General features: G+C 36.9%; 1 protein-coding gene across 1 annotated transcript in view; it reads left to right on the forward strand.

Moving 5' to 3' along the window:
* LOC149783050 (N-acetylneuraminate lyase-like) overlaps nt 1-19,071 on the forward strand; it is a 39,790-nt gene extending 20,719 nt beyond the window's left edge. Inside the window, exons 5-10 of the mRNA XM_089934650.1 lie at nt 4,362-4,419; nt 4,950-5,025; nt 7,631-7,723; nt 8,511-8,671; nt 16,505-16,676; nt 18,762-19,071. Coding sequence (XP_089790776.1) covers nt 4,362-4,419; nt 4,950-5,025; nt 7,631-7,723; nt 8,511-8,671; nt 16,505-16,676; nt 18,762-18,925 — 724 coding nt within the window. The 3' untranslated portion in view covers nt 18,926-19,071. The remainder of the gene's footprint in view (nt 1-4,361; nt 4,420-4,949; nt 5,026-7,630; nt 7,724-8,510; nt 8,672-16,504; nt 16,677-18,761) is intronic.
* The last annotated feature ends 504 nt before the right edge of the window (nt 19,072-19,575 follow it).

Below are 19,575 nucleotides of genomic sequence, written 5' to 3' on the forward strand. Positions count from 1 at the left end.
TCTCACACCTCGGTGATGAACCCTTCTGCTTTCTCCAAGGGTACGTCGGACTTGAAATCTTTAATCTTCACCGTGTATTTGTAAGTCGTGGTTCTAAATTTCCAAGAGGGTCTCTTTTCCGTCTCTCGAATGTGATAGTACTTTTCAGGGTTGACTGGTGAACTTGGGTTAGGTGCAGACTCACTGGGGTTCGATTCTGGTTCACTCATATCATCTTCAAAATCACTGGCATGAATTTGTGCCAAGACTTCAGCAATGGTACGAGGCGATGGATCACGTTTCTGCCTCTTGCTTTCTTCTTCTTCTTTCTTCTCGAAATGATTCAATCGTTTCATCTTGATAGCAAAACGTCAAATGACTAAAGTTTAAACACCATGGGCTACTTCATATCCATGGCAGACCAAGCGCCTATATAAAGGGGTGTGTCTTACGGTCCACTATTCATTTCACTCTCACTGGATCAGAATAGACCTGGCATAAAACGTAAGTGTCTCTTTGTTGTAGAATAAGAACATAGGGGCTAACTAAAACCCTAGAAAAGAAACAGTATTCCATTTACCAATGTGTGAATGTCGAGATTACGTTTTTGCTAGAAGATTTAAGGCTTTCTTTTGTTGTAACAGTATTTATGCTGTATAGTCTGTTGCTGCAAAATGGAAATATCTAGAGCAAAATGCTTACGTTTGTTCAGTTTTTTATTTCAAGCCCTACAAAAGAGGATTGAAACTCTAAGTTACACGGACGTGAAGGAAAACACCCCCTTTGTTCCTACAGTTGGCTGCCGATGTGTTCATTCTAATCATGCTTGCCGTATATCTTTGTTATTTTAGAAGTCCTATTTCTTCTGAAGTAAATACACGCATCAATAGACAGACAGCTTGGGTCACCATCCTTGAGGTTCACTATACTTTAGTTTATTTACTTCATAAAAACCCCAGATTCACAATTTAAAAAAAAAAAAAATCCATGCCACTCAGTACACTTCTGTCTCCACCTATGTGAGTGTGTATGTCAAACTGTTTAAGTGAGGTAAAAAAGAAATTGACAATTTCAGAAAAGTGAACCAGTACTGTGACCTTTCAGTAGTTGATACGGTTAGAAGAAATGGTACAATACACAACAGAAGTTCATATTCAGTCTGTCTGCACTGCAATGGTAACAATGCAAGAGCGTAGGCATTATTTTGCCACACTAACTTCGAACAAAACAATGCATCGCTCATCATAAACGATTTCATTGGCTAGACTTATTTTCTGACCGCGTTCACTACGAATTGACTTCAGTATCTCTTCACACAGTGTCGAGATAAGTCGTGTCTCACTGCTAGTCGATTAATAAAATAATTAAAAAAAGTAAAACTAACGCAAAAACAATCGTACCCTGGGCGATCCCGCAGAAATTGTATCAGTTTTATAGTCAAATACATCACAGCATATTTTGGATGAACTATTCTGTGAGAACTTTACATCCACGTTATCAAAAACAGGAGGGAATTTTAGTTACCTAAATCTGCAGTTCACTCTGGTGATATTTAATAATGGTGAAATTTTTCTATGGCTGTGATTATCTGAGTGGAATGAGTGTTTCTTTGAATCTTTCTTCACGAAAATAGACTGTAAAAACAAACATAAGTGTCTTGATATGTTCTACAGTAGGAATAACTCTCTCTCTCTCTCTCTCTCTCTCTCTCCGTCATAGTAGTGTTGTTTGAAATCTTAAAGGTATCTGTTCCCGTGTGAAGATACCTCTCCAAAACTGTGACCAGTAATCACCCTATTTCTGTGAAATGTTCCGTTTGTCATGTAATTTTGTTTTTTTGAAACACTTACATCCTTACAAATTGTAAATCAGTAAATCGGTGGATGAAATAAAATCTGGAGTGGACGAGCTTGTACAATTCAGGTATCGTAGCTTTCTCTTTATTTTGGCACTGCAATGTGTCACGGAAAAATTCTAACCTTAGATCTACCGTTTTTTCAAGAAAGGAAACAAACACAAGGCTTTTTCAAGAATGACGCGAGTGACATTGCGCTGTATAACCCTGCCTATGGTTAACTCTGAAATCTAAAACCAAAAGACACGTTTGGAAAAAAAAATTGTAACAATGTTGAAGAATGACGCGAGTGACATTGCACTGTATAACCCTGCCCATAGATTGTGGTTATGTTTTTAGCTTGTCAGCGTGTGAATAGTATATTGGGGTTTGATTTGGCTGCTTAGCGTGTGTGGATCGTAGATTAAGGTTTGATTTGGCTGATTAGCGTGTGTGGAAAGTATATGATTGGGTTTTGTATGCCTTCACGTACGTTTGTGTTGATAGTATATGATTGGGTTTTGTATGCCCTCACGTACGTTTGTGTGGATAGTAGAGTGTGTGGTTATTTAACCTTCCCCTTCTGTGTGGATAATAGAGCTTGGGGTTAGATTTGGCTTGTCAACTCAGTGTTTGTCTCTTGTCTGTGTTATTTCCATCTCCCATGTTCATTTTCCCTTGACGCTATACAAACCCCAAGATATATTCCCCTGTCGCTATACAGACCCATCCCTGTTCAAATTCCCATGTTAAATTCCCATTGTCGCTAGACAGTCCCTGGCGACAAGGGGAAATTTAACATAGGCAATACACCCTGGTTAGGGGCTTGTGAATAGTAAAGCAACAGTTTGTTTTATTTCTAGCGTGATTTTTACCATTGTCCCTAGACAGTCCTAATACCTTTTGTCTCTCTATAGTCCCACCCATGTTAAAGTCCCATTGTCCCTAGACAAACCCACCATGTTACAGTCCCATTGTCCCCCAAGTACCGGTCCTGTATTCCTATGTTACATTTCCATTGTCCCTATACAAACCCATCCATGTTCCATTCCCTTTTGACTGTAGAGCCACAATGGGAAACTAATGTTATTTTTCCCCCATGTTCAATTTCCTTGTCCCTATAATGCCTATGATTTTTTGTAAAGTTATTTGTACTCTAGGGACTATGGGAAAATAACATTATGTTGTCCCTATAGTACAACGGATTTTTTCCTATAGTCCCTACGATACAAAACCCATGTTTTTAATCATAAGTCCCCTAGTCCCTACGGTATCCCCATTTACTACTGACAAACATTCTGGGGGGAAAAAGAACCTTGAGAATTTCACCCAAGATTCTCCGAGGCATAGCTCTGAATAAAACAAGCATCATCTCTAGACCTCACATTTGACCTCACTGAACAATACGCTCTTGTTCTTTTCTAGTATGTACTGAAGACATCCAACCATATCGGTGTTCCGCGGAGCAATAGTCAGTTAAAAGATAATTCGATCTGATATTTACTTTACTACACTTGTTGATTGCGATTTTAAACATTTACAAGTGTATTTAATCTGCATACCAATTTTTAATCGCTTACTTAGCAACTTGATTTGTTATTTATCTTGGGTATTTTTAAAATTATATATAGCCACCATTTGTAATACGCATGTAAGAAGTTAAATACGCAGTTACTATTAACGTTGGAGCTCTAACAGTTTTGCTATGGAGCTTTATACGAAGCACGTCATAGTTTCCTCCTTAGGGGGCACCCACCAGTTATTATGTACTTGAGAGAGTGACGTATGTAAGGTGAAGTTGTTCGCATTTAATATATGCACAATGGAGAGAATGTTGTCATACCTCTATGCTACATTAATGTAATGTGGATGATATTTCTTTGGATATTGTACCTTTGGAAATTGTACATAATTTAAGCATATTACTAACTAAAATGACTGCTCCCTTGTGCTAAACAAATCAGCCTGAATTAGTCAAAAGTACACTATCCATAGCAGCTATTAAAATAGGGAAAATGAATTTTGCCAGACTAGCCAATACAAGTTTCTGAAAGTGCAATGAATGAATTACCAAATATATAAAATGTAAAAAAAAAAGTTATCGGCTCTTTTTTATACAATTATCCTCTGAAATTCAGGAAGTGAAAATGACCAAGTAGAGCTAGCACGTTTTTGAAATGTGCACATCTGGAGTAATGCCAAGCTGTATACTCTATAACCCATATTACCCCATCAAACATACATCAAATAAAGGGAATTAAAGGTTCTTTGAATTATGCCTAAGATATACAAGGTCTTTTTTAAATAGCCAGTATGACCAGTGAGGAAAGCCGGGGAAATTCGTTTTCTTTAAAATTCTAACCCTCCCTATGCAAAATACGAAACTGTAGAGCGCCACCTTACGTATCGACTATACTTCTTGTATCTTATAAAGTGTTTGAATCAAGCCCCAAAAAGTCCATCTTAGGAAGAAATCCTCTCCCACATAGTATTCGAGATGGGAACTTGCGGCAACGATTTCTTTGAATTTAGTCTGTCTACTTTTCAGGTTGAAGACTATAGTAGTACAGGTTGGAGCCCTGAATCTTCCCGATAGTTTAGAAATGGTAAGGGGTTAACATCTCCATTGATAAAGTTTACTTTCACATGTCAAATAATTTGAATTGGACGCCGATACTTTCATGCATTGACTACTAACTACTATGTTGTTTGATTATTTGTAAAGAAATTATCCTTGCTAGGTTTAGTTTTATGCCATTCTTTTATAATTACAAAAATGGAATTTGTTCTTTTGTCTTTAATTGGAATAGTTCAAAACTATACAAACAGCAAATATGGAAGAATCGCTTATGAAATAGATGGTCCAAGACTTTATTTCAGCCATGAACGTTTAGATACCAAAGATGATGTTGCCTTAGGTATATGTCGTTCGCTATGTTGATAGTGTGGACTTAAATAGCACATCAGTAAAATATGTGACTGTCCGTTCTTGGCAGTCTTAGAGATTCTATATCGTTCCATTGTTTTTCTTCGACACACTTAACAGCAAAATTCAAAATGAATGTTATCTTGACACAGACCATAATCGTGAATCTTTGTACTTTCCTCTATCCAATATAAAGAAATGATCTTACAGGTTCGTCATGCTGTTGGTGCTGGCGCCGATGCTATAGCTACCGTGCCGTCCTTGTTCTTCAGGCCAACATCCATAGGTCAGAACCATCCTTCACTTAATACCAACATCAGCGATTCGCTATATAATCATTCTAGTAAACGCAAGTACTTATGTAATTAGAATAAAATCAACTTATCTTCACATTTCACTACAGAAAAGAATCTTCCTTGATTAAGTGTTTACTTTGTCTAGACCTTTATGACCGTCATCATTGCATTAGCGGTTTGTAGTACCTGCGGGGTAACCTATATGTAAAATTGTATGCCATCGTTTTATTTTCTGATAATGGCCATTGTGACATCACCGTATGATGCCCCGTGTGATGTTTCCGTAGCATATAAGTTGCTGACAACTGTGTCACACATCCAGTGCTCGTAAAACTGGAGATAATTATGAACCGCCATATTTGGAAAAAAGTACAAAAGTGTCAACTTTTTACCTATTAGGAACCGACCATTTAATTTTCGGAGGGGTGGGGTAGAGGGCCTGTGATTATTTTGAGAAGAAACAAAATCTAGACTTCAAATAGCTTGGAAAAAATATTCTTTTAGATCAAAAGAACTATTCATATCTAATATATTAGTTGAAAAAGAAACATCTTGAGGTCAAATATAAAAAATATCTTGGTTCGAAAGACCGCCCAACTCTCACTCCCCATCCCGAAAATGAATGGTTGTTTGGAAACGTTACGTGAAATTATTCTGACAACCGGGCAGATCCAGTACGTCCGTTCAGTATTTATGTGACTTTCTGCTGGTTGGATGCATGCAAAAATGTTTTCATTTGTTACGTCATAATGTTATTTCATACGTCATACACATAGCTCTAAACAGAATGGGAAATGCCTCGCAACAGACAATAACATAGCAACAGTGGTGGACGTTAAATTAATTTTAAAGAAAATAAAAAAGAGATGTATTGATTTTTGATTAGAAATATAGAGGATCTCAAATGGGTAATGATTTAATATTGAATTTAATAAAAGAGTTGAATAACGTCCAGCTTTTGCGAGCCTTGGTCCATGTGGGGGTAAATAGGCCATATTCACACAGACTTGACTTTTTGCCGCAATACCTTTTGGGCAGTCGATTGGAAAGAATGGCCGCCAAAATGTTAGTAATAATAGTGAAAACAAAAAGTTCCAGTAGGCACGGTAATAAAATTTTCCCACGATCGCAATCAATCAGTAAAGAGAATACTGCGCAAGAATTTCATGGGCTTATTTGGACTAATCAGAATCATATAGAGTGCTAAGGTAATGTTATAATATCGAGTACCGGAACTGTAACTCAGTTGTCAGAGAACGTTTCAGCTGAGAGTTTCTAAATTAGCTTTTATAGGTATTACATCATTGTTGTGCGAATAACTGACTAACCAGTCGAGAGACACATTTTACTACTTACCGGCCTATGATATTGGAATAATTGCAGTTGCAGCCGGTGATATATTAAAGGAATATTTCCATTGGTTAGAAAATAATCATGTGATCATACCCAACAGTGTTTATTTCTATATAAACTACTTTATAATAACCGAGGTACATGCACTTAATGTGCGCACATCTCGTTAATTCAATAATATATAGACTTTATAATAACATTTTTAAATAGAGTCACATGCAAAATAACTAACGTAAACACTGAAGTGGTAGGCATACACACTGCACGCCTTTAAAACGAAATAAAAACGGTGGGTTTATATTTTATTTCGAAAATTCAATAAATTTATTTGACAATCAAATAACACATCTTTGCTGTTTTTATGAATATAAATAATCTTTATTTTTGGGACTAGATTTGAAAATAAAAAGCTGGGAAACTCAAAATCTGCCAAGAACATCATGGCTACAGCACTTTCACTGCAGCTCGTTACAAATGAATTTAAAACTAGGTAAATGGATATAGGGACTGGGAAGAGGGGAGAGGGTTTCAAAGACTAACATTATAACAACTTGATTCATAGTCCTACAATGTAAGACCGCGACCTTGATAGGTACGATGTGGGGTGGGTTTTTGATCCGCTACACACTCCATCGTAACTTTCAGGGTCGACGTCTTGCACTGTTTGACTATTGGACCTTCATCACCGTAACCATTTACCGATAGTCTTAATTTCATTTGTAAGTAACCCCTGTAGGTAGCCTAAACTGTTAATCAACACGTAAATAGATTTAAAGACGCGAAAATTGGTTACTCATGTGCCTGGACAATAACGATTCACAAGTCACAATGAACTCGTGAGAGCATAAAATCCAAGAGTTATTAATTCGTATGTGAAACAAAACAACACACTCCTTCAGGCGTTATTTGATGTGTGATTCGGCAACTGACAGTTTATACCACGATAAACTAAGAAAAAAGACAAACAACATCATTAGACTCTTACTAAGACATTTTAGTCAGGTACGGATCATTCTAACGTCGTATCGATGCCATTATGTGACAGTGTTCGTTATAACATAATTGTCACTGATTCAAGATGCAATATCAAAAGTGACTTACAAATGATAGATATTGTTTAAAATGTAATGGTTTCATGATTTCGTATTTTTGTCAAAGGATAGGGAGAGGATACTTTGTCCAATCCCTTAAAAATATCATATGAATAAAGAAATAAATGTAATTGCTTTTCGCATTTTACAGACTCGCTATTGGAATATTGCAAGAAAATAGCGGCAGCAGCACCGGAATTACCATTTTACTACTATCATCTTCCATCAGTTACAGGGGTCGAGCGTAAGTATATTCCATGGATGTATCCAGTATGGACGAATCATGGGAGACAAGTAGACGTTTGTGCTTTTAGTTAGATCAGATATGCTTTGTATGGTAAAACTTGCTAAAAATTACTCCCTGTTAAACTTTTAACATTATGTATATATAGGTGAGAAGATTTCCTCCGGGAGGGGTATCATACAGTTTGTTTACTCGTTTTTTCTTTATTCGTTTGCTTGTTTATTTTTTTAAAAGCTAGTCTTGATCCTACATGAAAATGATGCTGCTCGGACATCCAATATGGCCACCACGGAGGCCGTCTTTAAAATATTATTATCGCTACTCCCACTGATCGGATGGTCATATCAACATTGGGTTTTCACAACAACAAAAAATCTTTTTATAATATATAATGGGAGCTAAATAAAATATTGTCAATTCGACATCCAATATGGCCATCATGACAGCCATATTGTTATCACATGTCTGCTTGAACAGAAAGTCATATTGTTATGGGGTTTTCACCAGAATACCTGTTACGATGTCCAGATGGCTTTAAATGAAATGGCGCCGATCTGACCGCCAGCATGGTCATCAAAACAGACGAAAATGGTGCCAAACTGACATCGACCACAGCAGCTAATTTGAAAATCTTGTTATTGCTAAAATAAAATCGGAGATGTTTGAACACTCAACAACTAAAAGGAAAAGATGGTTCTATCTTGAATTCTTGGAAATTCTTTTGGCACAGTGGAACGTCAATCCTTTCAAGGACCTCTTGCTCATAATCTACTGTACGTTGTTTTAGTGAACATGGAAGATTTTATGAGAGCAGCAGTGCAGGAGATCCCATCCTTGGTTGGAATAAAGTTTTCATCCAAAGATCTGGTAGACATGATCGGAATCCTCAACATTCCCGCTCCACATCGAGCAGACGGCAAACTGAACGTAATGTTTGGATGTGATGAGGTATGGAAAAGTTATAATAAATAAATATCTAGCAAAAAAGCTATATAAAACACACATACCCCAACCACACACACACTCACACACACACACAAACAAACAAGAAAATAAACCAAAGAGAAAATAATGTACCCTGTCAATGTACTGGTAAGAAAATAGCATAAAAAACTTCCAAACGATTATTTTCTGCTCCTTATTGAGCTCACGGCAGATTGGACGATATTTTGTGGTGATGTTGAAGATAAAAATAAGTGCCAAGTTATTGCTAATTCTAACAGAATGAACGACTAAACTGATAAACAAAATGCATTTTTCAGATAGCCATGCAAGCAAGGAAATACCTCTATCCTAAATACTGTCCACCATTTCAATGTTTTCAACGACGGGTTTACATCGTCACATGAGTTGCCTGAAAATTTCAATATAATACACATTGCTAGATCTCACTTGTTGTGCTAAAAGAGCGTAATTAGTAAAACATTTTCAAAATTATTATAAATTGACGTGAGGTGTCATTTTATATAATGTTCTACGTAAAAGGCGAACTGTTAAGTGAACTAAAGGAAAGAAAGAGAATGTTTAAGCTGTTATTGAGAGAATGACGGCTATCTGATTTGACTGACTGGTATTGAAGTTGAGATTTCTAACTAGTTTATTTTGTTTACACCAACCCACTTGTACATGATGCGACGACAAATAATAAAACAAAGATGGATAGGGGAGTTCTAGCCGGCATATTTTTTTTTTACCCAACCCTTTTCGCATCCCTGATAGAACATAAATAACAATCCAAATATTCAATCGCCTAATCCAGTATAAAAATTTTACACGATAAAATGCTACCAACGTGATACTGTACATTCATGAAACTTAATTAATATAAGCGAACATTCCTGCCAGAAGCAACTTGCATAGGAGGTACAAAACTTGCTCCGCGTCGCCTTTTTGCGTGGTATGCTTATTGTACGATCACAATTGCAGTTGCTTTGCCTTGAGCCGAGCCAGGCGGACGCTAAATCAAATGTCAAATATACGTGAAAAGCATATATCTTTACGTTTTGTTCATAACCATTTGGTTTGTGATTCAAATTTGTCCAGAGATGGCACTTCTTTTTACCGTTTTTTATTGTATAGTGTGGATTGCTTCAGCATAACAAACTGATGCAATAAGTAAGTTAAAATTATTACACGCTACCTCTTATCATCATCATCATCATCATCATCATCATTTCTCTTTGTTCTCTCTTGAACATAGGGATTTCACTGCAGCTCTCTATTTGTCATCGTCTTGTGCAATCTGTTTTGCCTCCGTCCTGAACATGCTGATGATCTTACATTCGGTGTCCAGGATTCTTTACCAGTCATTATTGGTCTTCCTCTTCTGCCTTTGCCTTTAGGGCTGCAATCCAAGGGATGACGAGTGATGGTGGACTAGTCTCTCTGAAGGGTTTGTCCAGTCCGTCTCCGCTTGCACATATTAATGGTGTCGATTGTGGGTTTCTGTTGTGTTCTTAGGCATAATTCCTAATAGGTTATGTCGGAGACATGTATTGAGCAAGACCTGCAGCTTATGTTCCAAGTTTGTATATGTATCCGAGTCTCTGCCCCGTACAACAGTACTGATTTAATGTTATAGTTGAACAGTTTAAGCTTTGTTTGCAGGTGGATGTTATCATTCCTCCAAACTGACACATAGCGGTAAAGGCGTGACATGCCTTGTCAATCCTGGATTTGACGTCTTCATCTGTTCCACTTGATGTGTTAACGATCCTGACAAGGTATGTGAACTTGTCGACATTCTGAAGACTGGCAAGCATTTTGTCTGGTCGGCATTGATCTCCGGGCCGGTAGTTCAGGCATTTACTGGAGTGCGTGTTGACTACCGTCCAGTATCATATGCAAAGTCCAGATCTTCCAGGTTCTGGGTTAAGGTCCAAGGTAATCCTCGTGGTTGGTCCTTTACCATCTTCATCACCGAGTCTACCATTAGTGAGATCACTGGAAAGCATAAGCAGCCTTGCCAGACGTAATTTTCTGCAGAGAAATAAGTGGACACGTCTGCGTTGTGTATGATATGATAGGTAATGTCCTTGTAAAGACATTAGATAATCCTGACAATATTCTCTGAGATGCCTTAGTACCTCAGAATTTTCCATATGGTGATTATTGATGTCTACAACATTTATATGCAGGGGTTACTGCAAATCTAAAAAGTGTTTTGTGGAAACGTGGAGTGTTGCTGACTGGTCAGTACATTTATTTTCAGCCAGGAATCCTGCTTGTTTTTCTCTCAGCCTGGATTATACCGCAAACCTGGTCCGATTCAAACTCAGCCTTATGAGCAAATTGTTTGCTAGAGATGGGGGCTGAATACCTCTCCTGTTCTAGCTCTCTTTTCTTGTAAATCTTGACAACATAGCCCTCCCTCCACTCATGCGGCTCATCTTTTTGTCCCATATTTCCTGTAGATGGTCAATCAATGTGTCTGATATAACTTTGGCATCTTCTTTTAAGGCTTCTGGTGGGAAGTTCTACTGACCAAGGGCTTTACCACTCTTGATTTTCTTGATTAAAGTATGACCTGTGTTTTGGTAATGGACCCTTTGTTTATGTCCAAATCCTATCCCTCTTCCGTGATGGGTGGCCTTTCCACATGTGTGTACCAGAGCAAGCTGCTGAAATGTTCATTCCATCTGTCGAGGTGTTCTGCCGATTTTCCATTGATATTCCCATCCTTTCCACTTGCTGATATTGGTTTAACTCCGTGATTGCCGTGTGATGTCCTCATGTAATTTATTTTCGCAGTTTTCTTTGCATCTCTGGCAAGTTTGTCAGCAAGTTCCCTCTTATCTTTCCTTGTGCTCTTTTTTATTTTCTTATTATTTGCCTTTTTATTCCTCCAAAAGACGCTGTTTCTGTGCTCTTGTCTTAGTCATGCCAAATCTCTTTTTGATTTCGTGCCTGTCTTTAATCTTCCGGACTGAATCTTTTGATAGCAAGCTCTTGAGAATCTCAGCATCTCCTCACAGGTTGACTTAATTGTGCTTCTGACTGGTTACCACTTTTTAATATAGAGCAAGCATCACCGGCGATTCAAGAGCCTGTTATCTGTTTGGTTTAGGTAATGGCGAACTCCAATTATTTTCAGCAGTTGTGCGTCCGAATATATCGTATCGTGGGTCCAGTCTTAGTTGTGCTTAGTTGCCCATCACTATATCATGGTCTGAGTCAACATCTGATCCTCTACAGGCCCTTGTCACATCCATTGCAAACTGTATAGATTTAGTACAAATATTTTGTGCATCACCTGACACTGATCTGATTTTTTTCAATTTACCAGTGCAAGACTTTTTGTACCCATCTCCGTCCTCAGTTCAAATTTACATGCCGGACCAGTCTAACGTCTCAATGCAAGAGATATGGTATCTACTTAAGTTTGAATCCACCTTTCTCCATCGTTAACCTCTCTTTCATGTCAGTTAAGCATTGTTTTCAGAGGTTTAATCTTTTTCCATTTCATTCATACTATCTTATATCACAACTATATCACTAACCACTTCTTGATCAAAATGTTCTGTCGTACATAGTTTTGATTGACCATCTTCGACACGTACTTTTTGTAAAATCCAGTAAAATGTAACATCTTTTATCTTTTAACGTAAATCAGTAATAAATATATCTTAAGTTGTATTCACTGATTCATATTGCTTTGATGTACATTATGTTTTCTTTTCATGTTCCCTATTTTTGTTGTTATCTCTGTTAAATCATCGCTTTTGCAAATCAGTGTACTAGCGTTAATTGTTATACTATTGTTCAAGTCAGCAATTAAATAGCTTTCTAATATCTCAATCATCTTGACGGATTTAATTTTTTATGTAACTCCTCCAGTTTAGATTATGTCGTCACGGGTATCATGTGTTAGATTGACCATAAATATTGTTCAATATTAGGTATCATTCCATAACTATATGCTCGTCTAAACTTCTTTTTCAGTTTCTCTATGCTTACTTTCAGCGAGGCTCCGCCATGTTAATATTTGGTATTGTTTGTTATTTCTGAGTGTTTTTATGTTTTTGTGCCTTGTATATTGGTTGATTATTAAAATATCTCTTTTTTGGTTTATTTAGTTGTCAGTGGTCACCTTACTTATCATGAATGGCAGGTGTTCTTATTTCATAGTGTTTTAAAACTTTATTTTCTATCCACGTTTCCTTGAAAGCCTTTGCAACTAATCGAATAATGTTCCACTAAGCATATGCAAAACAACAGAAACCCTAATCCACATGCTGTTATTCCAGAACCACCAGAAACTCGTGCTATGCTCTTCTCCGCCATATTCAGAACTTTGTATGTATGTCTAACACTACAATAGTGTCCGATCTCTCTCAGCAAGTAATTTTTAATCTCGGTAATTGTTGTAGTCTAAAATCATTAAATCAATCTAGGCCGAGTGGTCTAAAGCGCTCTCCGTTACGGATCACTGCCATCTCACCTCTATCTGTGTGAGTTCGAGTCTAGGATTCGGCTAACATGGGTATGTGAGAAAGCTTGCCAGTAGCTTCTCGTGGGTCGGTGGTTCTTTCTGGGGTTTTCCCGGGTTCTTCGTCCACCATTAATACTGGCCGCCATGCATAGCCTATCGTGTGCTGAAATATGGCGTTAAACCCCACAACAACAACAACAATTAAATCAATCTAGTATTCTCTGTTGACAGAGCAGGATATAACGGTGGGGAACTTGGATGTGTTTCTCTCAATTATATGCATAAAGTATAAGACTTGGAGTAAGTAACTATTTTTGCTGAGTGTAAATCTTGTTATTTTTCTCCCGAAGGCGAGGTGCATCTTCACTGTAACGACATAACGTATGATGTAGCGTGCTTGATGGTGGGCCATGCTAGTTTTTCACAAGCATTATGTAGGCTATTGGTAGAGAAAAGTAAATGTTCGAGGATAAATTGTGCTGATAATATTTGTTCTTTTTTGTTTCAATTTTGTAAAGTTTTAGTTCTCCCAAGTAGTCGACTGCGAAAGTATTGGGTGAAAATGTAATAATTAGTTTTAATCAAGTATTCATGTTTGTGGGTGAATCTTTTGACATCCAAATAACTTCAAAAACATGATATAGACAACTGTGAGATTAGATTAGGCACTGGACGTTAAACAGAGTTAATAGTATTTTTTTTCACTTATTATTTGTCTGTTGGTTAACTCTGTTATGACGAAGTATGTCGCTGTCATTTCACATGTGATGCAGAAGCTAGATCAAATGAGCATTTTTGGAATTGGGTTTTGTCATATTAAAGGTGATACGGATTTTGTCGTTGTTCCTTTGTGTTGTTGACTTTTATCTGTGTTAAAACATAACGTCCGATCTGAAGGAATTTCTTTACTTAACATTTCATTATTTGACTTTTACCATAAACCTGAAAGTTTTAGTTATGAAGACCTTTATGTTGATAATGTCGTTCCATGTCCCTCCTCTTTTGGTTGACTTGATATTGAATAATAAATGAAACGTGTTATGTATATTTAATCTATATTGTGTGTTTAAATTTTGTCTAGGATTTTAAGTTGTACTTCAGATTATGATCACTGGTAACACAGAAAGTTAAGATAGCATTTTAGAACTTATTTACAATTATAATGGGTTTTATCCGTCGGATTGCTTCACATCCTGTTATGATATAGTGTCAGAGGTGTAATCATGTGAAATCCTTACACTCCTTATGGATTTTGGTTATTGTTATCTAGGAGATGATCGTACATACTGGTGTTGCCTTGATTGGGTAAACAATAAAATAAAATATGAAATTAATTGTTGGAATAAGAGAGGTCGGATCAGAGATATCGAATAGAACAACACGAGCTTCCGTATGTAAAATATAACTGTTTAATGTGCCAGGTATCGCATGGTACGTTCCATTTGTATCAACTATGTTCAGTTCCTGTTTGTGATCTCTAGTTTCTGTTAACAGACATTATTTGTCTTTACCCATGGCTAGGTTCATTGAAACACCAAAAAAAGCTTATTTATTTTCAAGTTGTTCTTTGTGTATTTATCTAACAATAAAATCATTGCCTTTCATATGTTTTCGACACACAGTCAGCACATTAAATAACGCATGCTTAACTTAGATTAATGGCAGAAGGTTGTAAAGGTTTTAAAATGAAAGAATTTGAAAAAAAGTTGTACGACTGTTTGATATAATATAAAAACAAGGTCAAATTTAGCTGGTGATACTGAGTTGGTTTTCATGATGGGTTAGTTTCATATTCAAAAGAAGAACAAGACGAAAAAGTAATTTGGAGAAACTATTTTAACAAGGCTATGAAGTATGCCTTGACTTTGTGAGTAAATATGCAATACAAGAATAGAGATTCGAATAGTGATATATAGAAAACATTCATGTGGTAGATCCGTTATTGTAGCTGATTTGAAGATATCCTAAAATCAGGGCACAAAACTTCTAGCAACTGGTTCAATAGAGAAACGACTGACGGAATCCCAGTTTATTACAAATTAAAAAAGGTTTTATCAAACTGACTTATAAAATTGACTTCTACCATACTAGAATTTCAGGATACATTGATAGACCTAGGAATACTATAGCAACGTACAAGTCTGGACATAGCCCAGCGACGCAACTTCAATACTCTTTAAACCCTATTATTCACAACAACAAAATAAGCAATAAAAGTAACAAGAAAATAGAGATGCAAATAATAGAGACGAATAAACAGTTTGATTAACAGGTAGGACAAGTTGAGAACATAATTGACAAATGTCACCAATTAATTCCAAGTTGGGAACATACACGTGCATTGAATAGATTACTCACTACGCAGAAGGAAATATAGTGAAGACCTTATGTAAATACTGTTGCTGTACAGGTTTAAATAGCGAATATACAGTATATACAATGTAATGTTGAAATAAATAAAAAATATATTAAAGAGCTTAAAAAGATATGACTATAGAAACAAATGCAAGTGAAACATATTTATTACTTGAATAGTTGGAAAGGGTTGAAAGCGTAAACCTGTCACATAGTTGGAGAACAGGTGACATAAACTATTTGTAAAAAGAAACCTAACTCAAATGTTAGAGAAAATTACGATTACGTACAAGGATGCAATAATTGTATAGCAAAAGCGGAATAGCAATAGCTGCTTCAGCTACTGTAATAGTTATGACTGTGTGAACGGTTAACCTGTCCTTGGCATGTCTAGATGGGCTTAAATGAAAATGGCGCAGATGTGACATACATTGTGGTCGCCACAGCAGCTCCCTTTAGTAGTTGACGTCATATGGTGCCTAGCTGGTACAAAATGAAATGGTGTCAGTTGTACACCTATTATAGCTGCCAATGACGACTGTCCTAAAAATCTTGTTGTCACTGATACCCCTGAATGAATGATCGTTATGACATGGGGTTTTCACCAAAAGACTTAATGTTGTCCACATCATCCTGAATGAAAATGGTACGAAGCTGACATATAATATGTCTACCACACCAGCTGAATTGAACAGTTTGTTACTGCTGACAAATATCAGAGATTGTTTCAGCACTAGACAGTTAAAAAGAAGAAATGTTCCTATCTTAAATCCCAAGAAACTGTTTTGGTCCAGTATAACATCAGTCCCTTCGAGAGACTGTAGTTTTGTTTTAATCATGTTGTATACGAGTGGGTTGTTGTACAAATATACTCGCTAGACCTCTCAATTTGTGTACAGCAGATCAGGTAGCCAGCTAGATAGCACGTCGCGCGTGGTGCAACTTGTAGCGATACTCTACGTAGCTCTTCATGTTTTGTCTTCTAATACTTTTAGCAACTCATGGCAGCAATGACTCTAGGTGCAGACGGTTCAGTGGGAAGCACATGTAACTTTATGGCCGCAGTGTATCACAGGATGTTTCGCCATATCAGCAACCTTAACCTTGTTGAGGCTAGGAAGGAACAATATAGATCACAACAAGTTTGCCGGATCATGTACAGATATGGTAGGTGGCACTATTTAGAAAGAAAAGTGAAAATTGTTTACCTACACCACGTTCACACATAATAAGCTGATATTCTTTTTCTTAAATTTTTATTTTATCAGCGTGGCAGCTCTTAGCTTCCCCTTAATGAAATGTCAAAATATTGTAGCTATGTTGGATTAAATTAATACTTGTCGAAACTACTGCAAACACATTATTAAGATTTGCTCTTTAAAAGTTACATTTCTGTCCGCTTATGATTTGTACAAATTTTACTCATTTCTTTCTTTCTTTTTGTATTTTTAAAATTACTTAGAACAATTTAACTCTGAGACTTAGAATTGAAACATTTTTGTAGCATAATAGTTTATGACTTATTAGATTTCAACATTATTACAAGGCCTTCATCAGTGGAATGCCTTCTGGACTAGAGGCACGTGATCAACTAAATGTTGACACAGTGACAAAACCCTTCTGTACAACGGCGGCAGTTCCAATCCGGAATCACGGTTCAACACTGCCCCCCCCCCCATGGTTTCAATAGCTCCTCTTATTTTCATCCTCATGGTCAGCCTTGGTTTCTCTGTTGGTGTACAGGTGTACCTTGATTGTTGTTGTTGGTATAGAGTTTAGCACCATTTTTCAGCACAATATGGGCTATACATGGCGGCCAGTATAAGTGGTGGAGGAAGAAGCCGGGAAAACCCCGGAAAGAACCACTGACCCACGAGAAGCTATCGGCAAGCTTTCCAACATACCCACATTGGCCGAGCCCTAGACTCGAACCCACGCAGACAGAGGTGAGATGGCAGTGATCCGTAACGGTGAGCGCTTTAGACCACTCGGCCACTAGGGGCTCCCAAGTGTAATTTGACTTTTGTTTCAATGCGTCTAGCGGTTTCCCCAATGTAGGCTTTTCCACAATTATCAGATTAGAGTTTATAGATGGCCGAGCACTTCCTATTCAAAGGAGTTTGGGCTTTTGGATGAATCAAAGTTGAGCGAATGATGTTTGAAAGTTTGTGGATAAGATTAGATCCATGGTTTCGGAAGATTTGTTTTGTAATCTTACGGAGAGTCCACCAGTATATAGTAAAGGGACAGTTACACATTTGTCTCCTTTCTCCTTCTGATGTTCCTCCCTTCTCCACTCATTTTCAGGAATCACCAACATCATGTCTTTGTAACCGTTGGCAATGCTTTCTTAATATAATCGACCTCCAACACCCGGACTTCCTCAACATTAACAATGCTGTTCACTCGATGTAATAGAATTCTCACTACTGATCTCTTATGTTCAAGATGGTGGATGGAGTTAAAGTTCAGATACTGGTCTGTGTGGGTACGTTTGCAGTAAATGGTATTTTTTGTTCCGTCCCAATAATCTAAAAGATAAACACAATTATCCAAAAACGGCAACTTCCCATCCTCATTTTTTCATAAGTGAACTGGATATTTTCATCAGTGGAATTTAGATGCTCTGTGAATTCTTCAATACTGTAATCATGCATCATAGCGAAATTGTCATCCACATAACGAAACCACACATCTGGAGGATTTGCTGCAGTGGAAATGGCATTGAGTTCAAAGTCTTCCATATACAAACTTGCCACAATAGGAGACACTGGTGAACCTATTGCCGCACGTAACTTTTGTTGATAAAAATTCTCCCTGATAGACAACATAAGTGAAGACCCATTTCAGCAGAGTAATGATTTGTTCTAACACCAAAGTAGTGCGATTGTTCCACTCTGTATTTTTTTTTTTTGAGTCTCTTTTGGATGACTAACAAGGCCTTGTCAACAGGTATGCTCTTAAAAAGAGCCCCCACATCATATGATACAAACATTTGCCCTTGAGTAACTTCCAAATTTTTAATTTTCTGGACAAAATCTGTACTGCTTTTGTCAGATATGCCATTACGTGACTCCAGTCCATATGCCATTCCTCGGATGAAGGCCGTGTGATAAGGTCGAAAGCAACAAGTGGTAACCTATTATGCTACAGAAAGGTATCTATTCTTATTTTCACTGACTGCAAATGGCTGTGGCAGGTAACAATATTCATTCTAGAAATTTAACTCTGAAATTTTACTTTCACCTGCAGGTTCGCTGTGGGGCAACAATGTTGCAGCTCTCAAATATTTGATGCCAATGGTTGGTCCCAATCTCGGTCCACCACGCCCTCCCATGAGGAAAGCAACACTAGCCGAGTTAAATCAGTTTAAATCGGAAATCTCTGATCTAGGATTCTTCGACTGGCTCAAATAAAGAATTTCTGAATTTGTTATTCACGTACGTGGTGGAGTGAGGTTGTGTGAACAGACGTCAGAAAAATATTTTTCTTTAAATGTGGTTTCTCTTTATTAATTAATCTAGTAAAACCAAAATAAATAAAAGTGTATATTGTTCATTCACTGTAGTTTTGTTTATTTTTATTATTTACCTATACAGTAATCAAACGGAGTTAAGTTGCATTCTTAGGAGTATTGAAATATTTTCATTCGTAATGGTGACCGCTGTATCAATTCAATTTTTTGAAGACTGCGGATAAAGTCATTTTAGAGTAAAATAATGAATGATTTAACGAGTTTTTAACTCTAAACAGGTTTCATTATTTAGTATTGCTTCTCTTTTCTGATTCGTGTGTATTACCATTCCTCCTTCCCCGAAAAAAATATTTTGTCCTTGTAGTATCTCATTATAGTAAATAATTGTTTACAAAGAACCTTTTATAACGTCAAATTTTAATAGATGATTTTAATTGATTCTCTGAATGTTTTCAAATACAATTTTCTGACATAACTTGCTAGTGTATATCTAATTTATTAACCTCTCTGAATGAAACAATGTTATGGAAAGATGTATCTCTCTATCACGTATGGAGAAGGAATAAAAAAATCCGCCAGAAGCACATATTT

Source organism: Sinohyriopsis cumingii, chromosome 15 (genome assembly GCF_028554795.1).
Source record: "Sinohyriopsis cumingii isolate HCF-2022 chromosome 15, ASM2855479v2, whole genome shotgun sequence".
In the NCBI taxonomy this organism is placed as follows: Eukaryota; Metazoa; Mollusca; class Bivalvia; order Unionida; family Unionidae; genus Sinohyriopsis; species Sinohyriopsis cumingii.